General features: G+C 42.2%; 1 protein-coding gene across 10 annotated transcripts in view; it reads right to left on the minus strand.

The window, feature by feature from the left end:
* Positions 1-246: 246 nt before the first annotated feature.
* The window catches only part of LOC146080876 (uncharacterized), a 61,029-nt gene continuing 40,306 nt past the window's right edge, over positions 247-20,969 (minus strand). Inside the window, exons 1-5 of one of the 10 annotated variants that reach the window (XM_083188566.1) lie at positions 8,128-8,620; positions 3,971-3,998; positions 2,363-2,447; positions 2,221-2,264; positions 247-1,224 (exon numbers count right to left, since the gene is read on the minus strand). In XM_083188566.1, the coding sequence (XP_083044692.1) occupies positions 1,158-1,224; positions 2,221-2,264; positions 2,363-2,447; positions 3,971-3,998; positions 8,128-8,206 (303 nt within the window). In that variant the 5' untranslated portion in view covers positions 8,207-8,620 and the 3' untranslated portion in view covers positions 247-1,157. Of the gene's footprint in view, positions 6,807-8,127; positions 8,621-20,969 lie in introns of those variants that run through there. The other 9 variants (XR_014475017.1, XR_014475020.1, XR_014475023.1 and 6 more) reach the window with 9 other exon arrangements.

Below are 20,969 nucleotides of genomic sequence, written 5' to 3' on the forward strand. Positions count from 1 at the left end.
GCCCTTATAATGGCATACAATGTGACCGATGCGATGGACCCGATTTTACATAGGGAACAATGTTAAATGGCCCAATGGACCCGATTTTTGATTGTATATCCACCCTGATGGGTAATTTGTATGTAAAATGCCCCCCCCCCCCCATCGTTAACGCCTCCCCACGATGAACACCAACCCGAAGCGTGGCTAGTGCAGCGAGGGGCGGCGGTACTTGTCCTCCAACCTTTTCATACCCCCATTATCCACGTCGGCGTGGAGTTGATTTTATATAGTGTGGCGAGCGCAACGAGGCCGAAGCGTGGCGAACAGATGCGTAATACCTGTGAAGTTATGCGCGTCCCCTCGCGGGGCTCGCTGCGTTCGCCCCGCTTCGGGCTCGGTATCTCGCTGTGCTCTCCACACTATAAAAAAAATCAACTCCACACCGACGTGGATAGTGGGGGTATGAAAAGTTCGGAGGATGCGTACCGCCGCCACTCGCCACGCTTCGGATTGGGGTTAATCGTGGGGTGGCGTTAACAATGGGGGGCCATTTGACATATCAGGATGGGGGATACAATAAAAATTGGGCCTGGGGGGCATTTAACATTGGGGCCAATGTAAAATCGGGTCTCAGGGACCATTTTACATTGGTTCCAATGCAAAGATCGCGTTGATCGCATCGCATGCGATTTGGTTGCATGCGATGCGGTCAACGCAATTTTTTAGGTCCCGATGGATACAATTTTTATCGCTGGCGCCGTGCTAAGAAACAAGTACCGTTTTGGCTTAAAGGAAATCATGCGGGCACATGTCCTCTATAAAACGGTACCCCAATCTCTCTCAGCTGTTTCATAAGTTATAGCAATTTTTTAGGAACACTATTTTGTTACACAACTTTTCTCGACAGTACACACCGCCTACAGAGTATAAAGACGTTCATTGTATTTTTCAAATTAATCTATTTATGGGAGGCAACCTGACCTTTTCTGGGAGTGTCAGAAAACCGCAGGTGTGCTCTGGCATTTTCAGGGAGGGTGTGTGATGTCAGCTCTGGCCTCGATCAGCCGGTCTCTGCTGTGAAGTTGTGAAAGGGTCAGAGTTACGCACACTTGCACAGACTGAAAAAATTATTTGATGGTGAGATGTGAATGGATTTGCAATGATGCATTCGAAGGTTATTCAAAGACTTGCACAGGGCGGGTTTTCACTCTGTCTGGGCTGTGACTATCTGATTGCGGGGCTCTGCAAAATAACACAGCACCGATCAGGTCTGAATAACACCCTTAATACCACAATGTTAGGTACATTTAATAAAGCATCCAAAAATGAAGAGATTATGTTGCCAGTGGTAAGCAATCAGATGCTGTCTATTATTTCTGTATTGCATCCTAGAAAATGATAGATGATTCCCATAGCAACCGATCAGGGTCTATCATCTTTTTTTCATTTGTAGAAGCTTATTGGGATATTCAATCACCCGCAGCCATCTTCCACTTCATCTACATCTCCCAGGATGCACCGCATGCATTTACAACTGATGTGAATGTTCAAATATTCTCTGTAAAGCGCTGCGGAATATGTATGCGCTATATAAGAAACTGTTAATAAATAAATAAGGACCAATAGGTATTACTGCATGTACAGATGCTGAAAGTGGCTATCTAATGCCCTACATATTCTCCCATACAGAGGTACACTAGGAAAGGAGTTTGTAACAGCATTTGCATAAAGTTGCCAAAGAGCCACCACCAAAAGCTGCTGCTGTGTGTGTGTGTTTCTGCATTACCACTGAACCAAGCCCAATAGCCAATGCAAATACTTACCAAATCACCAGTAGAGGTCCCGGTGTAAAATTAGTATGTTCTAATATGGCTCGACCATGCGGAAAAATAGTTAATGTTCCATAACATACATGGCCGCGACATCAAAACTGGATTTAGGACAGTCCACAACCAAGATGACCACCACATCAGTTCCAGCATGCATGATTTCATTTAAACTAGCCAGACAGTACTTAGGGGCTCTTCAATATTCAAACATGTTAACTGGCTTCCATGCCATGGTCAATATGGGTGTGGCATGATGTTGTGACAACAGACGACAGGCACATCATGGTACAATATTAGTCTCAAAACGAAGATGGCCACAGCTGCATTTCCGGTATATCCGGTGTGTTTGTATGACCTATTTTTATGTTTTTACTAGATTAATGGATTAATTTGTCTGTTAGAATAATACCTTTTTGAACACTTTGAAGTATATATACTTTTTGGGATATCCATCTGCGAAAAGAAACCCAGATGTGCTTTAAATCACTTTTAATATTGTGAGTGGGGTATGCTTATTGTTTCATATTATCATTGAGGACTCAAAAAGATACCTTTACAAGTGTACACCAGCCATGTCTATTTGTGATTGTGGTACGTCTTCTTCCCATCCCTACATAGGATGATTGTCTGCAGTCTCTACAACGAAAGGATTAATACATTTAAAGAAACCTTGATAAGAGGGATACCACATAAAAGTGTGTCAGAGGCTGCCTCCCTAACACAAGTCACAATACTTGCTTGTCTTAGAAACTGAAGTGAGTCATTATTTGTAAAAGACTGTCCTACACCATCTAGTGTTCTCTTTAGCCTGCTTATGTAATATTCTGTTTTCGCAATGCTTTGCATTTTTTGCTAATTGTTTATGTTCAGTGTGTTTCACTTCTCTCTGTCTTTTGGTCTCAAAGTGCACCATAATTGCATTAATGTTATATATTGTCTTCCCAATGTACTTTTTGTTGTTGTTTGTTTATCTATGTATATCCTTCCAAAACTCAAAAAATATATAATTGATTTAAATAACTAATTTCTAATACATCGTATTAAGTACACCCACCTTTCTTCCTTTTGTATATTTAAAATTAACTTCTAAACACATGCACTCATAAACATATGGGATGTAATAGGGTTTGAATTTTTAGACAAAACAAGGGTATTCAATCTCCCGCAGCCATCTCCTGATGGGGGAGATGGCTGCGAGGCCCTGTTCAATGCTGTCTTCCTAGACAGCATTGAGCAGGGGATCACGCAGAATGAGCCAGACTTCACAAGCAGTCGGGCTCGTTCTGCCGAGAACAGCCGGGAATTGACGAGCTCCCAGCCGCAGTTCCTTGATTCCCGGCCACTTCCCGTGGCCACGCCCCTTTATCGTCCCGCGACAGGTGGGACATTGAATCCCGCCTGCGATTTCTCGGTCAAGCAGATGAGAATGGTACAGGGTCACGGCTGTCGAGCCAGCTCAACAGCCGTGACCCCACATTGAAATGTGCTATTTTTCTTAAAGGTACAATTTTTAGCATAGGGATTGTGCAATTTTTTGTAAAACTAACATAAACATCCTGGGGGTCTTTGGCCAGTCCTGGTTTCCCAAATATATGGGGGGGGAGTGATGGGATCCTCCTGTATTTAAGAAACCAGCACCAGGCTTTTGGACATGTCCTGGTTCCAAAAATATGGGGACAAAAAGAGTAGGGGTCCCCCATATTTTAGAACGAGCACCGGGCTCCAAAAGCCAGGACTTTATACAAAGTCCCCTGGACGAAACATTAACACCGTGGCTGGTCAGCCCTGGAAGTGGTACCTGGGGGAATGGGGATCACCCCAATAAAGGGCTGAAGCCTAGGGCTGTCCCCCGGCAAGATTATTTTGTGCATTAAGATAGAACTAAAATCTTACATTGGGTTGTTCTGTGGAAAATCGCACCCTGTTACATTTGTAATTTTGATGTTTTATATCAGAAAATATCTGGATGCGATTTTATATGTGCCATTTTTTGGACATGGCAAAACGTGTGATTTTTACCACAACTTGCACACTACGATTTTTGTACGATTTTTGGTAAACGTGCGATTTCTAAAAATCACACCCTATTACATTTCACCCATAATGTGCACCAAAAGCAAACAATACACCTATCAATGCCAGCGGTAATTAGTCTGTACCTCTTATACTCTATCGATCCTCTGAGCGCTAGGGAGTATAAGAGCAGAGTCACATAAATGTATAGTACAGTACATGGGCATATAAGCATGCACACATTCTGGGCTACATACATTTTCATAGTGCTTACTCTTTCTTAGCCAGTGGCATATTTATAATGGTGCAATGGGCCCTTGAGTTCCTGGGGGGCCCACACCACATACACTGCACCCATTTTTAAACACTTACCCCTAGGGAGTCCCGCAGCTGCACTGCCGGAATCGCCAAGAAATGTCCACAGCGCCTGCACATGCGCAGCAGAGTCTGTGATGCTGCAGTGGGGGGAAGGGATAGGAGAGAGGAGGGGGCACGAGTGGAGGAGGCTGCACACAGGCCTCTCCACTCTTAACGTGGTATATTTTTATATATATACTATATATACTATATTAGCTGCTATATTTAAAAAAACATTTAAATAACCAAGTGGAAATTGGCCAAGTGGGTCATGAATAACTGTTATTATAAACATTTATAAAGGTCTAGCAACTCCATGCAGCTTAACAATATAGAACAATCTTGATAATAAAACAACAGGCTGGATAATAGCAGACAAATAGGGAAAACAAGTTTTTTGCAAGATTATGAAATAATAAGTTAATGGCCCATACACTCTAGACGCGCTCAGTAAAAGATATTGTTGAACAATTTCCCTTGAACTCTTGAAAGTCCTGGGGAAATAATATTGTGCATACACACTGAACTATGGGGCCTATTCAGACCCGTTCGGTCAAGTCCGAATTCATCCTCTTCCCCCATGGTCGGGGTCTGCGCATGCACATAAACTGGAAGTGAACAGCTTCGGCGAGTTTCACACTTGTCTAGCCATTTGCCCGAAGAGGGGAGGCAAGTGGGTGGTAGCAGGGGAACCCCAGTGTTTTATGCGAAAAGAAAAAAGTTTTAAAAGTTTTTACTGCAAGGGTGCTGTTAAATGTGCCGTATCAGTCCAGGTGTGCCGCCATGTGTGCTGTATAATTCCAGGGGTGCCACCATGTGTGCCTAAACAGTCAAGGGGTGTCGCGACATGTGCCATACCAGTCCAGGGGAGCTGTCATGTGGGCTATATAATTCCAGGGGTACCACCATGTGTGCCGTATCAGTCCAGGGGTTCCACCATATGCTGTAATCAGTCCAGGAGAGCAGCCCTTTTTTTATTAAGATGAAAAGTTTATTTTCTTTTACTGCAAGGGGTGCTGCTAAGTGTGCCACATCAGTCATGGGGTGCCGCCATGTGTGCCAAATAATTCCAGTGGTGCTGCTATGTGAGCTGTATAATTACAGGGGTGCAACAATTTATGTCATAAAGTTCCAGGGGTGCTGCCATGTGTGCTGTATAATTCCAGGGGTGCCACCATGTGTCCCTTATCAGTCCAGGGGTGCACCATGTGTGCTGTATCAGTCCAGAGGAGCTGCCCTTTTTTTATAAAAAAAAAAGGTTTCTTTTCTTTTACTTCAAGGGGTGCTGCTAAGTGTGCAGTATCAGTGCTGGGGTGCTGCTAAGTGTGCAGTATCAGTGCTGGGGTGCTGCTTAGTATGCCATATCAGTCCAGTGTTTGAGCCGCCCACTTGTGTCACTTAGCTTAGTCATCCAGCTACTTTTTTTCTATTGTGAGCTGTGAGTTGTTCAGAATAAACTGGAAATTAGTGGAAATTAATGTTATTGAGGTTAATAAAACCGTAGGTACAAAAAAATCCAGATCCAAAACCAAAACCCGGAAGGCAAAACCAATCCAGATGCAAAACACGAACAGAGATCCAGATCCAAAACCAAAACCTGAAAAGTGTCCGGTACATATCCCTACTCCAAACCCACCCACTCTCCTTCATTTTCTAGGAGTTTATCCAGCCTGATGTAACCTGTAGGATACCAGAGGTGGCTGCCTCACCTAGAATCTTTGTGAATAGGATAGAACTTCTTATTCATTAGGCGTTTTGGGTTCTAATGATGTAACTAATGAACTGTTTCATATGACATAGGTCTATAATGTGTTTTCTTATTTTCCACAAATGTTTAACATATCTCTGTGCATTGCTTATCCTGCTTAAACTATGCAATGTGAAAAAGTTGCCTCACCGATTGTGGATCGGATGAATGATACATGGGGCTGCTGCTGATGAATGTGTTTTTTTTTCTTGCTAATTGCTGCCATCAAAACTGCATTGTATATGTTGTATTTTCTTCATTATAACTACGGTTGTTAACTGCCTCACCTTTAACTGTATTAGGTACTGATATCCTTCAAAGAATGAAAAATGGAAATGCGTAGACGTAGGTAACAGGATTAGAATACTAATTGTATGTGGCAAACAATGGAAAGTTGTTAGTCAATTAAATCTATGTAGTGAACTTAATGGGAATGGTTTATTGTTGAATTGGCAACCAATATAAAGTAGGTAATATCTGTTAAAAGGTGGGAACATTATTAACTAAAATTAGGAGGACTGAGTTTGAGGGGGAGAGTGGACATCCATGAGGAAACAGCATTCAGTATTTCATCATGTTAGGTAAGTCTGAAATCCAATTTTTTGTAGTTTCCAAGCAGGGTGGTGTAGAAGTTCTATACTGATTCTTATCCTACTTATCATTATTCATTTCAATATTTGTCTCTCAATTTAAGTTTTCAACTCAAATACTCGTGGAAATTACGAGTTGATTGGCTGGTATGTAATCTCTATCTTTATACAATGCTTAGTAGATATACATTAGTGTCTTGAAGACTAAGGGCCATATGTATCAAGCTGCAAAAAGTGATAAAATGGAGAGTGTTAAACAACCAGCCAATCAGCTCTTACCTGCCATTTTTCATAACATGGCAGTTAGCAGCTGATTGGCTGGTTGTTTATCACTCTCCATTTTATCATTTTTATTTTTGAAGCCTGATACATCTGGCCCCAAGTGAAGGCAAGACTTGAATGATGATGATGATGATGATGATGATGATGATGATGAATCATTGGTTCCCTTGCAGATTCTGCAGAGCATCGGTAATGAAAGTCTGACTAAAGGGGCAGCAGGCTTAAATTAGTTCAGAAAGATGCCAGAGGGGAGAACGAGAGATAACAGGTATCAGATAAGCCTGGGAAGAGCACAGGAATTGGTGAACAGCAGTGATCAGCTTATTTGTCAAAAGACACAGTGAAATGTCAGGCTATTAGAGTGAGGGGAGCGGAAAAGAGTTTATACTTAATGATAACTTATGGCTACAACAAGATGAACTCCATAGGAAAATGCATGCAACAATATAATAGTGAACATAATTAACCATCTAATTAGAAGTTTGTAACTACAATGTGTAACCAAGGGAAATTTTTAAAATAGAAACTTTGGAAAAAAACGGATTCCTGTATCCCATAAAGTATCAATCCAGTGGTTAAGCTAATAATGGCTAAATTAATCACAACCATAACTTTGTATTAAAGCATGAACTCTTAATATCACACATGTACAGCACCACAGCTGTCAATATCAGCTGCATACAAAGATAATGTGCACAGGACCGGGATTACATTACGTGCCCCCGTACTCTAATATACCCACTCTAAGCAGAAGTGCACATATATACAATTATAGCAAATAAAATACATAATATATAGCCCAGAAGCAACTTCTGGCCCATGAAATTCTGTCACGCTAAGCCCGAGTCTATACAGCTTTTCCATAAATCTGCATGAACAACTGCATCACACATATAAGGACAGCACTCATTGCAAGCCTCTCATGTACACTGCATGTTGGTTATCACCACCAGACACATTTTCATGCAGTAATCATATATCTTACTGTCCCTTACTGCTCATGTAATGGGCTTTCAATTATTCAGCATTCTAGTGTTATGCATTCTGAAAAAAACTGTTTCTCTAAACTGTTAATGCGCAATTTACAGCCTATATGTAAAATACCAGCATCAGCAGCAATGAAAACTAAATAAATAATGACAGACCATACTGTACACTGGCTGAAAGGTACTAAAGAGCAAATTTAGAAAGTTCAGCCCCAGCTTTTTGGGTCTAGAAGCAGCCACTTTGCCTCTGGCACGACATGTGCTTTGTACAGTATTTCTGCATCCCTGAAGAGCCTCAGTCATCAATAAATGTCAACTACCATAGAGGGAAGGTCACTTACCTACCAGGTTGTATTTGCTCCTCTTCTCATTGTCTGTGTAGCTTCTCTGGAGAAGCATAATATAGTGGAGTCCATTCATGTGAGAAGCTTGTAAATGTGCTATGTGTTAGATTGCCTGCAGTGGTGTAACTACACCACTGCAGCCCAAGCGCTGGTGGGGAGGAGTCAGCACTGTACTTCTAGCATCTGTCAGGGGAGCGCAGCACATACAGTGCTACCTGGAATTGAAAAATCAGACAGGAAATGCAAAGCCATATTCATATTCAGTGTTAAGAGAAAATAATATAATATATTAATGAAAACATTAGAAAGAAGTATAAATTGGTATAAAAACAGTAAAGTAGCATCTATAGATGCTACGAGTGGGTGTCTCAATCCTTGAACATTCAGGTACCCAAGCGAAGGGCGTAGTAGAGACACTAGCATCACTTGCAGATACAACTGCAGCAAAAGGTGCAAAGACAGCCGCAACTGCATCAGTCGCAGCATCAGGCCCAGTGGGTGACATTCTATGGATTGAGATAAATGCGCATGTTTTCATATCGCACCACTTCACACTTTTGTAAATCGCAAGATTGGCCCGTTTTTCGCATATTTAATGAGATGCGAAAGACGGGCCAAATAGTGCGAATAGGTGCGAGTTGGTGCGATTTCTTTAGTCCTGAAAATGTGCGATTTTCATGTCTAAAGCATAACCAGCCCCGGGCTCATTGAGCCGGTGCTGGTGACATAAAATCAGGGTCCCCGACAAATAGGGGTCCCCTTGATTTAATGAAACCAGCACCAGGCTCAAGGTCCGGTGCTGGTTCCCGAAATACGGGGGACAAAATGACTAGGGGTCCCCCGTATTTTAAGAACCAGCACCAGACCCAACCAGCCAGCAGAGTAATGCCACAGCCGGGGGACACTTATTATATAAGGTCCCGCGGCCAAAGCATTATCCCCGTGGCTGGTCAGCATGGGCAGGGGTCCTGGGGAAGTGGGGACCCCCCCCAATGAAGGGGTCCCCCTCCTCCAGGACTTACCAGCCCATGCTGAAAGTCCGGGGCTGTCCCCGATGCCCCTGGGCGGTGGGCATCGGGCTGATGGAAAGTGTAAAAAATAGAATAAAAACTATTGTTTTCTACTGTCGAACTATGAGTCCCAGCAAGCCTACCCCGCATGCTGGGACTTGGAGAACCACAAGTCCCAGCATGCGGGGCATTAAAGGGCCCGCTGGTACTTGTAGTTCTACAGTACAAAAAATAGTTAAATAAAACACACTGACACCCTGAAAAATAAAAGTTTAATACACACATAATACACACATACTGATACTTATCTACCTTGAGCCCGTAGGTCGGTCCCTGGATCCTGGGTCCGGGGTCCGGGGCTCCTGGACAGAAGAGTCCGGTTCCGGGGCCTTGGTCCTGGTTCCGGGGCTGGTCCGGGGTCCTGGGCTCCAGGGCTGATGTCTCCGGGGTCCAGGATCCGAAGTAGTCCAAAAGAGGTTCCTAAGAAAGGAAATCCTACTCACCTGGTCCCCGGCGACGACCTCGGCATCTTCTCCGGCAGACGCGCTGCTCCCGGCTGGTACCCGCTCACGGACTGGAGAGGCGCAGAAATGTTCATCTTCCGCGCCTTTCCTCCGAATGATTCTATTGGCCGCCTAGCGGCCAATCAGGAGCCGAGAAAGTCGTTGGGGGGGTCCCCACTTCCCCAGCTCGTTAAATATGCGAAAATGGAAAAAAAATGCGATTTCAGCCGTTTCTGCGAAAAAACTCGCCAAAGTCTGATTATCTCAATCCATAGAATGTCACCCAGTATCTTCATTTGAAAACAAACAATGTATTTCTGCTTCAACACTTTCGCTTTCTTCTACTTTAACTTCAAAGTCATTCAGCTTGTCAACAACTGAAATCAATAATGAAGAGAAGACAAATATCATTACTAAAAGGAAAGTAAGTATTTTTCACCTGAAAATGATGAAACCATGAATGACTGTTAAAGATAGGGTTTTTTATATTTATTCCATCCTGCCCTCATTTGATTTGAGGCGATTATTTCTGACAAGTGGCCAAGCATTTCCTTTTTCCCCAAGCACAACAATAACAAGATCCATCGTCACTTCATACTCACATAAAATTAAAGGTGCCCATACAAATTGCGATTTTGTGTGCTGTGCGTTTTGCACTGTACAATGGTGCTGTGCAATTTTTCCTCTTCTATGCGATGCAATGTGTAATGTGTATTGTGCAATGCGAAGCAATGCGATTTTAGGATTTTAGCCTTTTTTTTTTAAGTATATAGTCCCTAATGGTCACTAGACAGGGGCGTAACTAGATATTTGTAGACCCCATAGCAAAAGTTTTTAAGGGCCCCATATTAAGCAACCGGAAGGTGATAAATGTATGTAAAATGTATATTACTTAGACAGTAAGGATGGGCCCCCTTCAGCTCTGGGCCCCATAGCAGCTGCACCCATTGCACCTATGGTAGTTACGCCCTTGTCACTAGGTACATCACATCGCACTGAAAAGTGATGCCATATGATGTAGCACAAAAAGTACTGCCTGCACATACTTTTTGTGCTATGCAATATTGTACCCACGGGGCGCGCGTCGCATCCCCACAGGTACACGGTGCGATTATAACCAAATTCGATGCGTTTTGAACTTTAAAAGTTCAAAATGCATGCTATAATTGCAACGTGTATGGGCACCTTCAGGGAAAAAAATAGTAAAACCAAGTAAATCGAGAAATAAAAAATCCTCTGTGGCATTTGATGCGAAGATGTTTAAAAAATTAGAGGTTACCGTACTTAAATTTAAAACCTACTGCCTGGCCAGAAACTATTTCTACAATCTCGGATTAGTTTGCATCAAGGCGTGATTTTCAGCAGAGCATGGCACGGCCGGGATGATGAAGAACACCCCAAGAAGTCAAACGTCACCTTAAAGAAGATATTGTTTCTGTAGATACAGATGGCCAGCTCATTAATGATAGTAAACAAAAATTCAATACAAAAGAGAGCGCACTTAATTAATCTAAACATTTTTTTATTTATTAAAGATAATAAAAAAACATAATTTAAAATAATTCATTTGATGAAAGCACCATACAGAATAATAACTTTTCTGTATTTCCAGCTGTCTAATTTTTTAAGGTTATAATAAAAAAATTGTGATCACATTCCAAGTTTTCCCCGATGCAGGAGAGCTGATCGCTTTGGCCTGGCAGAAGGAAGGTCTATATGGCAGGTATCAGGTGCCATAGACCTTCCTCCTGCCTGGTCAAAGCGAACGGCTCTCCTACACTTGCCACTTACCATCTTCCTCCTGCCTGTGGTGCGAATCCTTTTGCCATCGGGGACAACTTGGAATCTGATCACAATTTTTTTATTATATCCTTAAAAAATTCAACAGCTGGAAATACAGAAAAGTCCATCTGAGATAATGGATTCCGGGACTTAATTGCCAATTAATAACCCAACTCAACATTATTTCACCAGAGACTCCCCTCTCCTTTATTCAAATATATACAAGATTCAAATGGGTAAGAACATTGGGGATTTACAATGTATATATCTGGTAATGTTATGGAAATTTAGACAGGTATGATATACAATAGATACTGATAGATATTATTCTGTATGGTGCTTTCATCAAATGATTTATTTTAAATTATGTTGTTTATTATCTTTAATAAATGTAAAATGTTTGGACTCATTTAGTGCGCTCTCTTTTGTATTGTATTTTTGTTTACTTTGGCTCGATTTGATGTGGTGTTTTGAAAGATAAATTCCCTTATAGCGATTTAAAGTCATTATATTGCGCCTGATATACCTTAGCTATACATCATTAATGATAGTAAAAGTAAGAAGGAATGTGCCCTGTTATATGCCATGACTATTTTACACATGGCTTCCTACTCTTCATTATTGCTATTATATAAAAGGGTTCGTGCCAAAGGGTCAGTAACATGCAATAGAGGAAGTGAAGAAAATGGCAGAAATCAGTAGTGTCCAATCCTTTGAAGAAATATTTGTTAATGAGGATAGTGATGAAGACAAGCAAAAAAGGGTTGATAATATTTACTTCGTCTGAATCTGTGGACGTTAGCATTACCCTTAGTTTGAGTTACAATTAACTCATAGCAAAATACAAAAAGGTTGTCAAAATGTGTGCAAAGACTAAAAATGATCTAAAATTACACAAATACATATAACAAGAGTATGGCAAGCAATTAATTCATTTTGGATTGCAAATCTCTATGGCAAGCAATTAATTCATTTTGGATTGCAAATCTCATTAGAATAGTATAGTAAATAGTTAAAGCTTTGTATTTCAAAAGACATGATAAACGCAAGACCAGATATCCAATTCAATGACCAACAGTTCTGACCTAATAATCTATGTAGAACCTGTAAAATTAGCTAAAGAAGTACTGTGTAGGAGGGGATGTTAATGGAACCTAGCTCTTTGGAAGTAGGTGATCAGAAGACCAACAGCAGCACTGTAATGGTCATGATCCTGACACATTTTAGGCATGTATGCTGACCCTCCCCGTAACCTCAAGCCAACCCAGAACAACCCAGCACAACCCTAACCCTTTCCTGCAGCCTAACCCTTCCCCATTACACTGAATATAGAAAGGTAAAGTGGAAGATCACCAATTCCAGACATAAAAATCACAACTGTTCAATCTGTGATAAGTGAAATATTGTAACAATGTAGTATAGATTGTTAGCTTTGTGCACGATTGTACAGTACATACACAGCATTCCCCACCAAAGTGGGGCAATCACACTGTAACGCAACTTGTATAGACAAAGGACACAAGCATATTTGTTTTATGGCATTTTACAAACAAGTACAAGAACACAAATGCAGTAGCCATTTAAGAGCCTTTCAGACATACAAAAACACCTTAATTTGTTTTAAAATGTGCATTGTAAGATATGCACATATATTATGCTGGGTAAATGTTCCTATATTAGGTTTTTTTTCCAGCGTCTCTAACGTTATGTATATGGTAATTCAGGTGTGTTAAGAAGTGTCCTTGTAAAGGTAGATCATTGGTACTTAACATACAGGATTTTAAAAGTAAGTGCAAACAGTAGAGCTTAACCATTCACACATAATTTACGTGTATTTATAAAAGATGGACTTAGGCTAAATCAGCGTTTATTATGAACCTGTGAATGAGCTATAAGAACTTATCACAGGAGGCTGCTGCATTGACTGAATATGCTGACCTGTAAATGAAGGCCCCTGAGAGCTGACCGCTCCCGCTCTGCTCTTGACTTTCTGTAATATATATATTGTTTTATTTATAACTTTTCCAGCAAATATATATACTGTACAACATTATAGGCCTTCATTAAATTAGCTAATAAATAAAATATATCCATCACATAGGTAAGGTCACCTTTTGCGTTGTTAGTTTTTTCATAAGAGAGATTTACATTTTTTAAATATCATTATTTTATTATGTAATTTATATAGTGCACGCATATTCCTCAGCATGTCAGCGTGCTACGTAGAATATTTGACCACTCACATCAGTCCCTGCCCCAGTGGAGCTTACAATCTATATACCCTACCACATGTACACGCAAAATTATGTTTTATTCATTAAAGAAATATGCAGCAATCAATACTGCTATGCTGAAGTAAAATTATATGTATGTGTGCCCAGTTGACTAAGGGCCTAATTCATGTTTCTATGCAACTAAGATTTTCTAGGCTACGGAACTGCTAATGCTAGTAAGTGAAGTTGCCACCCAGAAATGAGTGTGAATCTCAGCCATCGCATGTTCATTCGCATTTGCTTATATATTTGCAGGTTATATGAAAAATTCTGAAAATCAAAGTTAAGGGTAGAAGTATGGATACATAGAATGGCCGCTGCAGTAGCGAAGCTGGCAACTTGTTTCAGCATACACGAATACAGCCAAAAGGCAGAAACACGGTTCAAAACTTACTTCCCATCAATCACTCTCTGTGAGCACAGTTGTAAAAGGCACCATGTGTAATCTGCTGATATCGCTCCATTGCGTGCACATCAGCCATCGCATACACAACTGAATTAGGCTCGAATGCACCTGAAAATTGGTTAAATCGTTTCTACAGATGTCCATCTTTGTTGTGGGAGTGCTATAGCCTGCAATGCTGCAACTGCTCTGCAATGTTCCGCTAACCGCAGTGGGACTGTGCTCACACACACTAGCATTGTAATTTGCTTGCTGTGTTGTGTTTGCAACACAACAACAATGTAAGCAGACACATCTGTAATTTGATAACTCCATTAGTCCAGTACATCAGTTTATGTATACAGTGATTTATTTGTACCTTTTTGTACATTTTTAAATAATTTTTATATTTTTTGTTCTGTTTTTTTTTTAAGAAACATGGGGTGGGGGCCTTTTAATTTGGGTTTCCACAAGACTCTATGAACAACTGAAAGGGCATGCACAAGTGAATTCCAGTGTAGTTATATATATATTTGGCCATCATTGTAGCCTACCAGATGCCAGTACAAGGTAAGATGTTATACAATTGGCTGGGGAGTTCCAATGTTTTCAATAAAATCCTGTTTAAGATGTTACTTTCTACTTTACATTGTCCTACTCTTCTCTAAAATCATACCTCCCAAATGTCCTAAGTTTCGCGGGACAATCACTTTTTGTGACTGTCCCTTCTGTGGGTGACAGTGTGTGGTGGTGAGGGGTTTGAGAGTCCCCCTGTCGCTTGCTGCTCTGCTTATAAGTGCAGCAGTGAATAGATGCTGTGTGTACTGGTCTGATTCAGACCTGCAAATGTTCAGAGCCCAGCAAGCAGGTAAACAAATGCACTCTCCCTGCCTCTGTGCACGGCTGCATATGCGTACACAGCCATGCACACAATAGGAAAATCATTCAGCATCAAATTTTCCCCCTGCTCGCAGTGCGGAATAAGTCTAGACTTCTTTGGCGCTGCAAAGGCCGTGGGGAGAAGGAGGCCGCTGATGACATCAGCGGCCCTCGCTCCCAACGGCTGGGGAACACTTGCATTTCCGCCCCCAAATGCATGCAGGGTGTCAATCACACTGTGAGCAATGTGTGAAATCTAGCTCACTTGCTGTCTCCAGTCAGACGGCAAATGTTGATATTTGGCATATTTGGCAATATGTGGTCGCTTGCAAATGGTGCTGCTTCATAAATATGCCCTTACAGTATGAGAAAATTTCTAGGCAAACATCAGCGAAGATAAAACATTTTTTTTTTTAAATTACAAAAGAAAAAGTGCAAAAAACAATCACAAGTGTCATATACTGCATATTAAAATGGAAATCAGATATCCTTGGCCATAAATTTGATCAACAGCAGCATATGAACTAAGCCGTAGAGAGAGATAAAGTACCAATCAGTCAGCTCAAAACTGCCATGTAACATGTTTAGTACATATGGCGTGTAAAAACTGTTAATTTAAAACATATTTAAATATAGTATTTTAGAAGGAAAGCAAAGTGTAATTTAATTTAAGGGATGGTTTAAAGTGGACAGACTATATAGGTACAGAGGTGCACAAAACAATTCTGCATAAACTGCACTTCATAAATGAGGCACAGTGTCAGTATTTTACTGACTATGCAGCTGTTTTACAGGTCAACATGGGGATATTGTGACTGGTCAACATGGGGATATTGGGCCTTATTCTGGTTCACTCTTAGAGGCAAATTCCTTCTCAAATGGACAAAACATGTGCACTGCAGGTGGGGCAGATGTAACATGTGCAGAGAGAGTTAAATTTGGGTGGGGTTTTTCTTCAAAGTGAGATCTATATTGCAGTGTAGAAATGAAGTAGTCAGTATTTTCCCTGCACAGAAACAAAATAACTCACCCAAAAATTCTATCTACACCTGTCACATCTTCCCCCTGCAGTACACATGGTTTTTGTCCATCTGAGAAGGAATTTGCCTCTAAGAGTGAACCAGAATAAGGCCCATAATGCAATCAATGCAATCAAAGAAAAATGTGGGCAAAAAGATGGTATTCATAGGGGGAAATTTACTAACAATTCGTATTTTCGGCGATGTCATTTGTATTCGTTTTTTCCCACATCAAATGGCTTTGTGAGTATTTGTGGTGTGACATGCTTGGTCGAGTACGTATAATTTACTAAGGTTTCGTATTTATGATATATGTATTTTCTGATGGCGTTGTTGTTTGTAGGCCGTATTTTTTCTGTCTGTATTTGATATGGACGGAAGTATATTGTATGTTTAATACGCACTTTGCAACGGTTTGTAAAATCAAATTTGTATAAAATATGCCCGTCGCCATTCGTAAACAAAACATGTTTCGCATCATCATTGGTTGAAAGTTCCTGACCCTGAAGTCGTCTTCTTCTGCGCTGCTGACAGTGCATCAGGTATGTCACAGCCCCTAATATGAAAATGTCATGGTTGTCAAAAGCTGCCAAGGCAAGAGAAAGGTTTTCTGTGTGCTTAATGGCCTTTTATAGGTACGGCCACACCGATTTGTATCGGTGTGATCGGGTCGGAAAAATCGCGTCGGTCGCATCGCATGCGACCAAATCGAATGCAATGCGACCGACGCGATCGACCCGATTTTTACATTGAATCAAATGTGAATACAGCCCCTGGGACCCTATTTTACATTGGATTCAATGTAAAGTAGTCCCCAGACCCCAAATTTTACCCCCTCAACGGCACCCCACGATTGACGCCAACCCGAAGCGTGGCGAGCGCAGCGAGCCTGCGAGGGGCGGCGGTACGCGTCCTCCGACCTTTTCATACCCCTACTATCCACGTCGGTGTGGAGTTGAGAATATAAAGTGTGGCGAGCGCAGCGAGCCCCGCGAGGGGACGCGTAAAACTTCATAGGTATACGCATCCCCTCGCGGGACTCGCTACGCTCGCCACGCTTTATATTCTCAACTCCACGCCGACGTGGATAGTAGGGGTATGAAAAGGTCGGAGGATTCGCACCGCCGCCCCTCGCAGGCTCGCTGCGCTCGCCATGCTTCTGGTTGGCGTCAATCGTGGGGTGACGCTCACAATGGGGTTGCTTAACTTTTTAACGATGACGGGGCCATATACAATGTGAAATGGGTCATATTGACCCATTTCACATTGTTTGCTATGTAAAATGGACTTAATCAAGTCCATCTCATTTTGTGCCATTATAATGGCACAAGACCGACGCCAATGTTAAGTGGCACAATGTTTAATGGCACAAGACCGATGCCAATGTTAAAATATTTTAACATTGAAGCCTATGGCAAAATCGCGTCCATCGTGTCAGTCGCGTCGCGGTCCATGTTAATGCACGCGACCGACGCGATGGTCCCGATTTTGCCTTTGCCTGCAAAATGGACCTGATTTCAAAGGAAATCGGGTCCATCGCGTCCATCGTGTACCTTAACTTTAAGGTACACGATGGACAAGATTGTGGCCGTTCTAGGAAACAAGTACCGGCAACTCAATTGAGCACAGATGATTGTTGAACTTGGGTCAGATGTTAAACTCGCATCAGAAACGTGTTCTACTTGAAAAATACGTAATTCTAAAAAATATGAACGTGAAAATCCCGAAATCCTGACATGAACGAAAATACAAATCATTAGTGAATTTGCAGATACCATTGAAATTAATGGGGATTTATGGATGTATTCTATCGATGGTGTATTTATTCGTAATTTTTGGAAATTACAAGCAAAATATATGAACCGTACACATTTCAGCCTTAGTAAGTTATACGATGTGTGAAATACGAATGTATTTCACATTGAAAGGGTACGAATATGATCGTACCCATTGGATCTTAGCAAATTTCCCCCATAGTGTGTGCATCATTTTCTAACCAAAGTGCTATATCCCATTTCAGCTGAAATATCCAGGCAGCTTAGCATCAGCAAATTTATGGTAATGCCACTTAAAAGTACTTCCCAGGTGTAGTCATGTGTCTAAATATCCAAGGACTGAGACACCCACTTTGAGCACTTGTTGCATCTTTAGGTGTGCAGGGTGTTCAGTGTACACACCACACACCCTGCACCCATACAATTATACTTACCAATCAGTCAGCCCGGCTCTGAATGCAAAAATCACTGGAAAAATGGCCACCATTTCCCAGTGATTCGTATTTATGCGATAGAGATGACTTTGGGAACTATGCACAGACGCCATGCCCCATAGAGTTGGGCATGTGCAGTGAACTCTGAGCTTGCAAACGGGCCCCCTCTGTTAAAATGCCTTTGACTGGACCCTGTCTCTTTTCCTATTAGCTATCTCCAAACAGCATTCCCAGCGGCTTCGCTTTACTAGAAGATGTTCTATGAAACTTTCCCTGTAAAGAATCAGTAAGATGCCTAAAAAAAAATATATCAAACAATCTAAAATGATGAAAAGGTAAGCAAATAATTTTTGGAATTAATACGAATGAGATTTAAATAATTAAAGATAACAGCATTAACAAAATAACTTGTTTTGAGAGCAAATAAACAATAAATCTACTTTTCTGCATCTTCTCATGTCTTGTTGCTAATTACAAGCAAATACTTTATGGTTTAGGTCTTTATAACTGCTGATTGCCCATGAAATACAGACATATTTGCTATTCTACTGTAACAAGAGAGGTGGGAGATAAACAATCACTGTACTAGGGATGAGGATGGGAGGAGGGTGAGGTCAGAGAAGGGGGAAGATGAAAGAGCAAGAGAAACACACACTTTGCCTTACCTCAGCAAATGTTTACCAGAACACCAAGACATGATTTTCCCATGGGGAAATCCCAATCTGCTTCCACCATTAGGCAGCAATGAGAGATGCTTGAAAAAATACACTATAAGGAGCTTTCTTTTTCTCGTTAAACAGCATAATTCATTTAAATTGCAAATGTCTTGCTAATTATTAAGCTATATAGATGCAAAGGGTATTTGTATGCATTCACAAGCAGTAATTACTAGTACAATGCCTCCCTGAGTAGATGTTCAAGCGTATTGGCCCTTATTCTAAATCGGACGGTACGGCCCGCGTGCGGCCGTACCGCCGATGTTTTTAGTCTGCACATGCGCAGAGGTCAATCTGCGCATGTGCAGCCCCATTCGCCGCAGACGTATTTCGTCCGCCGCAAAGGGGGCGTATAGGGGCGTGAGGGGCTTCATACCCTCATTTCCCTATGTATACGCCCCGCGTTTCATGGGCGTTCCCATGCAAACGCGGGGCGTATGCATGCTAATCAGGGTATGACGCCACTGATGGGGGCGGAAAGCTGACGTCGCCGGATGTCAGCTCTCAGCCCCCATACAATTTATCACACGGACGATTGTCCGTGTGGTCTCAGCTTGCGGGAGCTGCTGTGGCGTGCGGCCCTGCCTTCGATGGTCGACGACCATCGAATGCAGGGGGCAGCTCCCACCATGGTGGGGGCGTACGCCCCACCATTTTTATGCGGATCGCCAGCCGTCCGTGTACGGACGGCCGTGGCGATCCGTCTCGTGGGCGGGGATTGGTTTGTGCGGCCGGAGCACCGTGTGCGGCTCCGGCCGCACCAACCAGAATAAGGGCCATTATCTTGTTGCAGGAATGGAACATGTCAGTCTATAACACGTGTGCCATCTAGATCAGAGGTGGGCAACCTATGGCATGAAGACTCTAACAACTGTGTGTTCAATTATATTGTCTGTGATGATTCAACCTTTCCTATCCAATTATATCCCCACTGTACTGTACATACATATCCCACTTATTCTCTCTCACCTTTCCATCCTCCTGACCCATGGCCAACATTGCTGGGTGACCATTTCATACAGTCCTCCAAGAACATTTGCAATTGTCCAAATATGCAATAGATGACACCTATCCTTGTGTATCAATGTCTATTTCCCGATAGATTGTAAGCTTGCATGCAGGGCATTGCTACCAATTTGACTGTTACTAAGCATTTTATTGTATTTCTATTTATAATTGTAAAGTGCAAGGAACTTTTAATAAATAAATAAATAAATAAATGACTCTTCCAAGGTGCTTGTGCTACATAATGAGGCATACCTACCTACTTACCTTGAATTATTTTTGCCCCATTCCTTCCCCGTTGACTGATGCATTCTACCAAACCTATGTGGAACCTAATGGCATAAAGAGCCCAGCCCCAAAGTGGCCAGCTGCAATGCCTCTGTGAGCATCTCCCAGAATGGAGAAACATAAAGTATGTAATGAGGCCTGCTGAGACTTGTAGTTAAACAACCATTGTAGAGTGCACTGTGTAAAAAGTGTTCCATAGCTAATTAGCATTTTATATTAACTAGTGGTTTATAGAAGGGCATTAACCCCTTCACGACATTTGACGTACATGTACGTCATGGTCGGGAAGTACTTCCCGACATTTGACGTACATGTACGTCATGACTTCTAACTGTCACTGCGTCTAGAGACGCAGTGACAGTTAGGTGATGTCTGCTGTCCCTGACAGCAGACATCCCCCCTCGCCGCCCAGGGGGGGCAGGGGTGCCCCCCCCCGGTCGGCGATCGCTGTGCTTGGCTGTTCAAATCTGAACAGCCATTCACAGCGTTTCCTGTGTTACCGGCGGCTAAGCCGCTCGGTAACACAGGGATCGGTGGTGATCGGTGCTGTCAGGTACAGCACCGATCACCACCGATGTGCAGCCCCCCCCCTCGCACCCGCCGGGCACTCACCCGGCAGCAGCAGCAGCTCCCCCGGCTTCCCCGGAGCGTCTGGAGCGCACGCAGCGCTGCCCTCCTCCCCCCTCCCCCCCGCAGCAGCAGCAGCAGCATCAAGCTGCAGAAAAAGTTATAAAATTAAATATATGCACTGAAAATATATATATATATATATA

This window comes from Crinia signifera, chromosome 5 (genome assembly GCF_055691185.1).
Source record: "Crinia signifera chromosome 5, ASM5569118v1, whole genome shotgun sequence".
In the NCBI taxonomy this organism is placed as follows: domain Eukaryota; kingdom Metazoa; phylum Chordata; class Amphibia; order Anura; family Myobatrachidae; genus Crinia; species Crinia signifera.